Source organism: Hemicordylus capensis, chromosome 1 (assembly GCF_027244095.1).
Source record: "Hemicordylus capensis ecotype Gifberg chromosome 1, rHemCap1.1.pri, whole genome shotgun sequence".
Lineage (NCBI taxonomy): Eukaryota > Metazoa > Chordata > Lepidosauria > Squamata > Cordylidae > Hemicordylus > Hemicordylus capensis.
In genome coordinates, this window is record NC_069657.1 from 163,404,585 (window position 1) to 163,416,685 (window position 12,101).

The following is a 12,101-nucleotide window of genomic DNA, read 5'->3' on the forward strand; positions in this document are numbered from 1 at the left end:
ACCTGGTGTAAGGAAATAGGTCTTTGTTAAGTCCAAAGAATACTTTAAGTTTCATATCAGAATTTCCCTCAGTTCTAAAAGCCATTTTGACCTGGCTTTGCTTTCTATATGTATTTCTTGTCTTGTACCACATCAGTCTGTTATGAATTGGATTACCTCTGTATGTTTCTGTATGCCAGGAAAGACCCAAGTGTTGTTAAGTACCCAAACCATCATGCAAATGGATGTTCCTATTGTCTAAGGACATGCCACAAGCAAGAAGAAACAATAAGCTTTTGGATTCTGAGTTTGGAGCAATCAGATACACATCCTGCTAGGAAGATTTTAATTAACAACCAGCTGCACTGCTTTCAGTGCTAGACAATAAATTAGCAAACTTCTTCCCTATAAAGGCAAAAGCCAGCTTTTGTGGGTAGTTGGTTGCTGATTCCAGAATGTTGCTTTCTGTGTTAGCATTATACCAGACTGTGAACTAGTGCCCCACTATAATTACACATTACACTCAATAGAATCTACAATTACATTATCAGGTACTAACATGCAAGATTATATGCTGACATGTGATGTCCTCTTAGTTTTGCATTTGACAAGAGTCCAATTCTACAAACTTTTGTTCAAAGAGGTTATTTTAAAAGAAGTAATCACGGGCGGGGGAGAGGGTTGGAGATTGACCGTATATGGATCTACTTCAAACCAAGGCACAATTATTTGAACATTAAATGTTCTTTTGAAACAGATGTTCTTGGTTCAACACCTTGAGTTAAAAGTCCTAAAGAAGATTTCAGCATGACTTTGCAGTCCAAACAGAACACTGATATTCAGCAAATATTTTTTTAAATTCAGAATTTTACATTGAAACAAGTTAATTTCAACACATCTTCATCAACGTGTTCAATTAAACAGTATATATTTTGGCAGGTACAGATTTTGAATGGTTGACTTAAAAATACTCATTCAATTCCTTTTGCCTTCAGTTCTTCTCGGACACGTTTCAGATAATGAGGATCAGGATAGCCAAAGCTAGAAGAAAGAGAGACTTGTTGAAACTATATAGTTAAGCAACACTGCTCTATAGCACCATTTATTCAAACACCATATGTTAAAAAAAAATTCTGAAGGGAAATACTGCAAAGAAAGTAGGCTCAAAGACATCATACTGTCATCCATTATCAAAGATCTCCCCCCAAAAATAGATCAGACTTGATCTGTGGTTATTTTAAGGCATGCATTAACTAGTTTATTTCATCACTCTGGAGTACAATATTCAGGTTGCCACCACAACCAGGCTTTAGCACCTGGACTGTAACCACTCACTGACAGGCAAATGACACACAAATTGTCAGTTGTGAGCAGGCTGTATGCAGGTTTAACTTAAAATCCTGATCTTAACCTTAAAAGACCACAGTACCTGAGACCAAGGTACTTCAAGGACCAACTTCTGTAAATTTTGTTCTGTTCAGCATCAGAAGCCTGCTCTCAGTAAGATTTTGCACTAGTCCTCTAGGAGGGGATGAGGCTGTAGCTTAGTGGTAAATCATCTGCTTTGTTTGCAGAAGTTCCCAGGTTCAGTCCTTGGCATCTGCAGGTAGGACTGGGAAAGATTCCTGCCGGAAGTCTTGGAGAGCCATTGCCAAGTTAGATGGACCACTGATCTGATTCAGTATAAGAGGACCTTGAAATTTGCAGGGGTTCCGTTCCACAGTTGTACTGTGGATATGGAAACTGTGAATACTGAGGTAGTAAAGTCCATGTATTCACAGGGGTTAGGTTCCTGGTCAGCCAAAAATGCTTCAAAATTACCTAAAATTGGCTGATTTTGTCGGGGGGGGGAGGGACATGGGGGAGCTACTTACTGTGCTTTGCTGCTCCCCTCCCCAAGTAGTGCTGTGCCCCTGGAATGCCGTAAAATTGACCAAAAATTAGTTTTTTGTTTTAAAGACAGGAGCAATTTTGTGGCTCCAACGATACATGGAGGATGATACGGATACACGAGGTTGATGTCCCACCCCCCTCCACCTATCCCAAGGTCAGGTGTCTTTTTCCACAACCACGGATACACAAATCCATGGATAATGAGGTTCTACTGTATTTGGCAACTTCCTATGTATGACTCTTTCAATAGTGTTGCGAATGTTGTGTAATGTCTTTCTTGAGGCTCACTGGGGCTTCTGCTCTGCACTCCTCCAGAGGTCAGGGTCAAAACCTCAGGGCTTTTCTAAAAGCTTCAGGGCTAAGCTGATCTATTTGGTGTTTGATTTCTGCTTATAATGGACAAGAAGTTTTTTCTGCTCTGCCTCTCTGTTTGCACTGCTTGTTACTGTTTTAATGTTTTTTCTATTTTTTAATTGCTCTTGGTGTGTGTGTGTAAACTTTAGTGCTAATATTGATATGATGATCATTTTAAAAATGATGTGCAAATTATACTATTAAACTATAATTTGAGAATATGCTTACTTAGAGAGCAGCTGTTTATCAGATGATGTCCAATGTCTTTTTGACTCTTTGAATGGTGGCAAAATGAGTATATGTGGCAAAGATACAGAAACATCCTGAAGTATCATCCACCTTTACCCAGATGTCTGTTCACCATCTTTTGTCTGAAACACCACCCCTTTTCCTGAAATGGTTTCTAAGCACTCACTGACTTTAGGGAGCTTATATAAAACCAAAACATTACAACTAGATCATTGTGAAAAATACATCATCACTTCCTTCTTGTTCTCAACTCACTTGTCTGGCCCTCCAAATTTGCTAGTTTTGTGATGAATGTCATTCCAGGTAATGACATCATTAACACCAGTTGTACGTGACTGGCCCACCGTGAAAATCAACTTTTGGTGAAAGGCCTGTTGAAGCAGCTTCAAAACTTCTCTCCCTTCACTACTGTCAGGTAAATATGCTGTCCGTCTTGTTCCATAGAAGCTTCTTCCTGGATTTGGATGGCTTTTCTGGTTTGTGAAGAAAGTAAAATGCATATGTAATACTTAACTAGCAAGAAGCTTACCAAATACTAGAAACAAGAATTTCTCTACTGTATCACAAGGGTTCATCTAATCCAGCATCCTGTTTCTAAGAGTAGCCAGCCAGATGCTTCTGGGTAGGCTCCTAAGATCTTGAAAGCAATGGCCCTCTGCATCTGGCATGCAGAGGTATGTTGCCACTGAATATGGAAGCTCTGTTTTTTCTATCTAGACATAGAGGCAATTCTCACGAGTGAGCAAAACTGAGCTAAGGGAGCCCAGCCCAGTTTTGCTCACTTGTGAAAACCACCGGGATCATGGGAAGCCCACCTAAATACCCTCCACCATTAAATGAGGTTAACGGAGCAAGTGCTCCATTAACCTCATTTCAGCAATCATGTGTCTTCTGCGGCTGCTTGCAGAACCCCTTTCGGCTCTGCACACTGATCGTGAGGGGGAAGAGTGGTGGTGGGGAGTACTACCCCCACCACCCCCGCTTAAAGGAACAGTCCCCCACACATCCGGACCGCTGGACCGGTCCAGCGGTCTTTCCCATGGCGCCGGACCAAAACCATGCACACTCCTAAACTACAGCTCATCAATTTCACCTGAGTGACCCAAGTTCTAAGGAAAAAACTCTCTCTGTCCATTTGTATAAGCCTCTATCATGTCCCCCCCCCCCCCTCTGCATTTTTACATAACTGTGCTTTGGCTACCTAGGACAAACTTTAACAGGTTCTTTTTAAAAAAAACACCAGACTTCCTCTCTGGATTAGATTTGAACATATACACATCTGGAATTTCACCCCCTCTACTTTAAAAAAAAATTGGTGTACAATATTATGCAATACCCATATTGTTCCTCTAAGTGTTATGACAGTGCAGCACTAATGGCAGAATACAACGGGTAACTTCTGTAGAAGAGGGAGATGTTTGTTTTGCCTCCCAAACAGTTATTCTTAGGTGAATGGGTTTCTTATGCAAGGAAGCATATCCTCTATAATAAAAGCCTTGAGCGTGATCCCGTGTCCTTTTCCGGCCCTTGTCTTTCTCGGCCGTTCTGGGCATGCGCGGAGCAAGAAAGATACGGCCGTCTAGACACGGGCGACCATGTTGAGCAACAGCAGGGGGACCGGGAGGAGAGAGGCAGCAGCAGGGGAACCGGAGGGCTGAGGCGGCAGCGGGGGACCCGGGAGAGCAGCAGGGAACAACAACAACAACAACAAAAACGGCGGGGAGAAAAATAAAGAGTTAAAAGACGGGCCCGTGGGGAGACCGGGAGAGCAGAGACGGCAATAGCGGAAAGCGGCAAAACAGAAAATGGGGAGAACTCTGGGCGGCAGCGGCAGCGGAACTCTCCGCCCGGCTGCCCACTGCAAAGGCGGCGGAACTCTCCGCCCGCCGCCCACAGCGACGAGCAAGCGGCAAAGCAGGAACCGGGGAGAACTCTGGGCGGCGGCGGCAGCGGAACTCTCCGCCCAGCTGCCCGACAAACAAAAAAACAAATAAGGCAAGGAGGGCGAGAGAGAGGAACATAGGAAACAGCCATATACTGAGTCAGACCATTGGTCTATCTAGCTCAGTATTGTCTTCACAGACTGGCAGCGGCTTCTCCAAGGTTGCAGGCAGGAATCTCTCTCAGCCCTATCTTGGAGAAGCCAGGGAGGGAACTTGAAACTTTATGCTCTTCCCAGAGCGGCTTCATCCCCTGAGGGGAATATCTTGCAGTGCTCACACATCAAGTCTTCCATTCAGATGCAACCAGGGCAGACCCTGCTTAGCTATGGGGACAAGTCATGTTTGCTACCACAAGACCAGCTCTCCTCTCCTTGGGAGAGAGGGAGAAGGAATAAAGAAAGAAAAAACAACAACGAGGTACTAGCGCCCATTATTTACCACACAAAGTAACACACAAGCACCCCCCCCAAACCAGACAAAGCTCCATACAGTGTGGCGGGGGGAGGGGCAAGGGCAGGAGGGAGTGGGGCATGGGGGAGGAACTCTCCCCTACTAGCGCCCGTTATTTTAATGGGCTTGAAAACACTAGTATAGAGATAGAATCACACGTGAACACACACACACTTCCACCACCACCCTATCCCTAATAAAGAAAAAATCACCACTACAATCGGTGGCCAGAAAAATTCTCATTCACATGGATTTCATTACAAATTATTTTTAAAAAATCTATGGAAAACAGAGATAAGGAAAACAACATGGGTGGGTCTTAGATTGTATAAACTTAACACTTGCTTTCATTTTTAAAAAGCAAGCAGTTTCCAAGCTTGTGGCGGGGGTGGTGGTAATTTGATTAGCCTCTACCAGCCCTTCAGCTTGTTGCCTCTCCCCTCTTATTCCCAAGCAATACCTTAAACATCCCTTTGCAAACACATTATTTTGCAGGACTGTACAGATTACATTTGGAATAAGTTTTTAAAAATGGGGAGCTTTGTACAACAGGGAGCAGAAGTACAAGAGCTCAAGCAGGATCCCTGCCCTTCTGTCCTTCCAGAAACCGCCCCCACCCCCACCTTTTACAAGTGCAAAGTTTTACTAGTGCTGTGGGAAGAGAGGGGAACAGGGAGCAGCACTGCAACAGCTAAAGCAGTATCCTAGTTCTAGCCTGCCCTACGGTCCCTCTAGAATCTCCACCCCCCACCTTTTACAAGTGCAAAGTTTTACTAGAGCTGCAGGAAGAAAGGGGAACAGAGCAGTCAGGATTTGAAAAGTGGGTTGTGATCAGTCCCTTTTGGTGATCTAATCCAACTTCAAAAGTATCCCTTACATAGTACCATGTATGTGTTTTCTGAAGCACCAGTGCAGCAGCTGTAGCATCCCTGTACAATAGGCAGGATCTGTCTACCGGCAGATGCTACAGCTGCTGCACAGGTGCTTCAGAAAACACACATTACTACTACTACTACTACTACTACTACTACTACGATGACAACGAATATTTATATACCACTTTCAACAAAGGTTCTCTTTACACGGCAAAACATGGCACTATGTGGGGAACTGGTCTATGGTACTATGCGAGGAGCGTGAAATGTAATTTCTATGTAAGGAATTGGAAAGTCCAATCAGGATCAAGGCTGGCTGGGTGTGCTTTAATAGCCAGACTAGTATGGAGATAGTAAGAGATCTGTGTTTGGTTCTTCTGCCGTTCTAAAAAAGCAGCCAATGCAGCTGAGCCCACCCTGCCCGCAATTAGGAGTGGAATTGCAAGGGGAAACATTATTTATTTATACATTTATATCCTGTTCTTCCTCCAGGGAGCCCAGAGCAGTGTACTACATACTTAAGTTTCTTCTCACAACAACCCTGCGAAGTAGGTTAGGCTGAGAGAGAAGTGACTTGCCCAGAGTCACCCAGCAAGTATCATGGCTGAATGGGGATTTGAACTCGGGCCTCCCCGGTCCTAGTCCAGCACTCTAACCACTACACCACGCTGGATTGTTTTTTGTTTTGAACAATACTTTGTCCCATGTTGTTTTCGTGATCTGAATCACTGACCCCACCCCAGAATTGCTATTTACTCTACAGGGTAAAAACACACAGGTATCCCAGGGGTGGGAAGAACAAATAAGATTGTCAACATGGAGCAAGGGGAAGGGTTTTAAACCAAACAAAAAGCCATCAAGAATCTCCCTCCATAGCTCCAGGTTCAAACTGCCCCTTCCCCCACACTCTCATTTGATCCTTTCAAAAACTATGGAAGATCCTATCATAGGTCTTGTCTAGTCACCACACTGAAGCCTGTGGTGCTTAAATGTGGCTCAGTGAGCCCTAGATGGGGCCTCTGCCTTTTCTTATTGTAGAATCTGGAGCTTAATGGAGGAAATTTAGATTTCCTTACTAAACTGCTACTACAACAAAATACATTTTAAAAAATCAATACATATGATGATTATTAACAGGGATGTTAAAATATCTCCTACTCAAACTTACCGTTTGAATGCCACCAGGTATGACATACTCAATGGTTATTGTATTATATCCTTCGTAACCAGGAAGTGGACTTGAATCTCTAACGGTCTTCATTGTCCCAGGTGGTTGATTCCCTTCTATCTGCCCATAGAACATGTTGCATACAGGGCAGGCTGGCTTGTATTCCATGGCCGCTCTAATGCACATCTTACAGAATTCATGCTTGCATTTGGGCAGCACTTCTTTTTGCTGGATTCTATCCATGCAGATAGAGCACTTCTCCTCCTCCTCCTCTTCCTGTTTGACTCCTATTGCCTTTGCATCAGGCAGCTCCTGGGACGCAAACCCAAACATTTTGCGGTCCTGGTTCTGCCCAGGAGATATTTCTGATGTTGCTCCAAAGCTAGACATGTGAACGGCTTGTACGCTTGAAGGAAGAGTTTGGGCACCAAAGTTCAGGAACTTCCGGATGTGCTGTTCAGCAGCACACACTTCATTTGGCAAGCCAAACAAGATCAGCTTATTGTTCTTCCTTTCAAAACGTATTCTGGGGTTTTCTTTCTCTAGGTTTGGAAAGAATGCATCCAGTCTTATTTTCTGCTCCTTTGATGAATCCAAGGGGAGGACTCTTTCTATGCGCTCTGTTAAGGCCTTCTGATAAGCACCACAGAAGCGCTCATATGCTTGTGAAGGCCCATCTGAATGCTTATTCTTCTTAGGCTTAAACAGGATGCGTGCTGTTTGGCGATTCAGACTGGGTTTTATGTCTATTGCAGTATCATACTTTTTGTTTATAGCTTCAATTTCTTTAGCCAACTTGGGTTCCAGGACTTCAAACACATTTGTAACAACTTCAATGCCATTCTTCACAGAGTGAACGGCACTTTTAATTATGTTTCCTTCCCTCATTTCTTCCATAAATTCTTTAGCATCTGCAATCTCCCTTGAAGGGCCACGGAGAATTAATTCATTTTTGTTCCTTTTAACAAGGACACTTTTACTTTTGGTGTTTAACATCTCTAATGCTTTAGTGCACTGCTGATGGTCGGGGAAAGAAACAGTTTCCTGTTTCAAATCTGCTGCGACTTTCTGAAAATCTGTGACAAAAATCTGCTGAGCTTTCTCTATGAAGCGAGGATTTCCATCAGCAGTGAATCGTATAGAAGTCAATCCATCACCACGTTCTTTACTCATCAACTTTACATTAAACTTTTGCCACAACTCTTCTATTTTTTCCTGACAGGTATGGCCAAAGTACTCAAAGACAGCTGATGGAACTTCCATATCAAACTCTCTATCTTGAACATTCTCTCTTCCTTTCCCTCCGTCTTCCTCCACATTCATCTCTTCCAAACCATTTTCTCTTTTATGGTGTGAAAATCTACTGCTGCGCTGGAAGTATCCAAGGTAACTCTCAAAATAATGGTGCAACTTTTCAATATCGATGTAATCTCCAGTCACCTTTTCTATGCCAAGCTTGCTTGATGCCTTGTCTATTTTTAAAGTGGGAAACAGAGTAGTCACTTGCTCTCTCTCCTCTTTTGGTAGCAAGTCAGTATTCAAAGTGGCAGACACTTGAAGAAATATCTGAAGAGGCAAAAACATCAAGCACAGTCAACTTGAACTGGGACAATACAGTGAAACGTGTGTCAGCAGCGACATATCCCTGATTCACATCATCGGGATATAGGAAGTATCTCAGTCAGACAGTGCTCACTTCTAGTCACCCTTCCAAATGCAAACCAGGTGAACTCTACATAGCAAAGGGGACAATTCATGCTCACTAGCAATTCATGCTCACTAGCACAGGGCCAGCTCTCCTCCCCATAACTCATCCAGGAAGTGGCCGTAAGCAAGCTACCCCTTCTCAGGATCAACATGCCTCCTCCACAATATGTCAACTAGGGATAATCACACGGACGTCCTTTATAAGACTGCTGTAAGGATTACTGGTGCTTTCAGCACTCAGACAGGGCTAGCGTCAGCAGTAGGCCACCCCAGGGCACTGCCTCGCATTGGTGGTGGGATATTTATTTCATTTGCAGTGACAAAAGTAAAAGAAGTGCTGTTTTAGCTAGTGAGTGCATCAATCCACCATGTCCTCTCTCCAAGAGTGGCTCCAACTGGAATAGCACAGTGATGTGTGAAGTCAGGGGAGTGCTGGGCACAATGCTCCTGTCTGCTGGAACAGCATGGGTTCTACTTCTAACACTAAAGATGAAACAAATAGCCACTACACCATCCGGGTAAAGGAAGTGGAGGCACCAAGGTAGCAGAGAACCTCCAGTGGGCCCCCACCAAAGCCCTCTCCCACAAACCTGTAGCCAGCCCTGCACGCAAGGAAACGTATAACTTTTATCCTTCAGTAGCTGGGGAAGGGTCCTATATGGACGTACACAGAGGGTACTTACAGGAAGGAAAGGCTGGGGAGGTATAATAATAATAATAATAATAATAATAATAATAATAATTATTATTATTATTATTATTATTATTATTATTAATTCGATTTCTATACCGCCCTTCCAAAAATGGCTCAGGGTGGTTTACAAAGAGAAATAACAAACAAATAAGATGGCTCCCTGTCCCCAAAGGGCTCACATTCTAAAAAGAAACTTAAGACACACACCAGCAACAGTCACTGGAAGTCCTGTGCTGGGGGTGGATCGGGCCAGTTACTCTCCCTCTGCTAAATAAAGATAATCACCACTGTAAAAGGTGCCTCTTTGCCCACTTAGCAGGGATAATGGCAAAAGTAAAATTGGAACTTACCGTGAAGGGTTCTTTTTCAAGGTATAGGGAGGTGTCCTCTTTCAAGATTTCTTTCTGGGTTATCAGCCACTTCATGCTCCTAGACAGGGTCAATTAAAAGTGAGCAAGCTGGTTCCCATAGTCAGGATAGCTGTCAGTCAAGCCCCAGTTCTGGGACTGTCGTGAGAGATAGAAAAAACCTTGTAAAAGACAAATGTTAGAAGAAACAAATACAAACAATGAAGCCAACAGCCAAAAAATGGTCCAAGAGAAACTACAGGACAGAGGAAACTCCAACCCTGGGAGTTGACCCCACCTCCCAGAAAGAAAGTAGCTTCTATCCGCGGGAGGACCGGATGACCTCCCTATACCTTGAAAAAGAACCCTTCATGGTAAGTACCAATGTTTCTTTTTCCTCGGTAGAGGGAGGTTATCCTCTTAACACTGGGACTTACCCAAGCTGATCGATAAAAGGGAGGGAAGTGGATGGACTAAACCACCTGCTGAAGAATGGCACGACCCATGGTCGCCTGAGCAGCATAGAAAGATGAAATTTTATAATGTTTGATACATGGCATAACAGACGCCCACGTTGCTGCTTTACAAATCTCAATCAAAGGCACCCTGGCTGAGAAGGCCACCGAAGTAGAGGCACTTCTAGTAGAATGAGCCATGATACCTGTTCGAACAGGTAAGTTAAGTATAAAGATTCATAGGCGAGAACAACGGTGGCCATAATCTAGCTAGCTAGAGTCACTTTGAAAGCTCTAGAACTGTGTGCCACAGTTTCTCCCTGGGATGAGAAGAAGGACAAAAAGATGGCAGACCACTTCCTGCGTCCTATGAAAGGTTGAGTTGATTCTTGGAAGAAAAGTAGGATCTAGTCTCAGAATTACAGAGTTGCTCTAGATAATACAGAGCTCCCTTTGGACTGAAAGAACCACCAATTCCGACACCCTTCTGGCTGATGTGATAGCCACCAGGAACAAAACCTTGAAAGACAGCATTTTCAGAGACAAAGTACTTAGAGGCTCAAAGGATGGCAGAGTCAAAGCATTCAAGACCTTATGTAAGTCCCATGAGGGAAACCTGTGAATGGGAGGGGGGCCTTGTTGGAAGCCCACCTTAGAAAACATTGTACGTGGGATGTAGGCCGAGGTACTCCACCACTGACAAATCCAGAACAGATGCCAGGTCAGACACCTGCCAAATCAGAGTACTGATTTTTCCGGGACAAATCAGCCAGTGCAGGGGCCCCTTCCAGTTAATTCTAATGGGGGTTAAAAGAGCAGGGCCCATGGTGGTCGCCCTGCTTGCCATGCCCTAAGGACAGCCTTGAAATAAACAACCACATAGCCTGATAGATTCTGGTACTGGAAACCCTTCTAGAAGCGAGGATGGTGTCTTGGACCAGGACAGAGTAACTCCTGTCAGCTAGGGCCCTGTGTTCAAGCTCCAAGCGTGAAGGCATAGCCAATCCGGGTGTCCAGTGAGGCCGGCTGTCCTCACCCCCGAAGACGGAATGGTGAGGGACAGGTGGCAGCTGGGGAGAAGCAGAGGAAAGACAGCCAACGGGCAAGGACTTAGTTCCAGTGGAGGAGAGGCAGAGCCCTGAAAGAGCCAAAGGTGAGGCATGCGAGGATAACATCAGCAGCACACCTCCTGAATTGAGGGGGTCTGAACAGGAAGAGGGAGAAGGGGGAGAGACATTGGCAGCTGCTGTAAAGGGTAGACAATTACAGGGAATAAAGAGGGGCATTGGCCCCGTAACTGCATGCAGGCAATGCATAGCCTATAAGGAGGTATATAAGGAGCCGGCCGGAGATGAGAGGCTGGCTGGTGGAGAGTGTCAGGGCCCCCTGGAGACGGGCAAACACAAGGAGCAAACAGCCTGGGACGGAGGAGGCACAGGGTGATGCTCCACCTTCTTCACGTCCCTGCTCCAAGGCTGACCCCGGTAAGCCTAGCCAGGCTTGGTAAAGGGGACAAGGATGTGTAGCTGGACACGGGATCTGGGAGAAACACCAGTCCCTGAGATAGCAGGTCAAAATCCAGAGAAAGCTGCCAGGGAGACCGAACTGACATTGCTAGAAGGTCCAAAATCCAAGGCCGACGAGGCCAATATGGTGCTATGAGAATGACTCTTGCTCTTTCCTGCAGGATAGTCTGCTGACTCAGCCAATTGGCCTGAAGATCTGCAGACCTGCTCAGATGCTCCACTGAAATGGAACTGAGATGCCCCTCTCCCCAGGCGAACAGGAGATCTGATTTCCTCGTGAGGGACCGTGATCTTGTGCTGCCCTTGTTGCTCATGTGGTCCTTTGCAGACACATTGTTGGTACAAACCAAGACATGGGCACCCCGAATCAGTTCCTGTAAGTCTAGAAGGGCTAGATGTGACACCCTCAATTCTAGCCAATTGATGTTGTGCTTGGATTCGTTCAGACTCCAGGTACCCTG

The 12,101-nt window shown here is 44.9% G+C and overlaps 1 protein-coding gene across 1 annotated transcript in view; it reads right to left on the bottom strand.

The window, feature by feature from the left end:
- Window positions 1-308: 308 nt before the first annotated feature.
- DTX3L (deltex E3 ubiquitin ligase 3L) overlaps window positions 309-12,101 on the bottom strand; it is a 32,578-nt gene continuing 20,785 nt past the window's right edge. The window contains exons 3-5 of the mRNA XM_053268213.1: window positions 6,912-8,477; window positions 2,731-2,948; window positions 309-1,020 (exon numbers count right to left, since the gene is read on the bottom strand). Coding sequence (XP_053124188.1) covers window positions 951-1,020; window positions 2,731-2,948; window positions 6,912-8,477 — 1,854 coding nt within the window. The 3' untranslated portion in view covers window positions 309-950. The remainder of the gene's footprint in view (window positions 1,021-2,730; window positions 2,949-6,911; window positions 8,478-12,101) is intronic.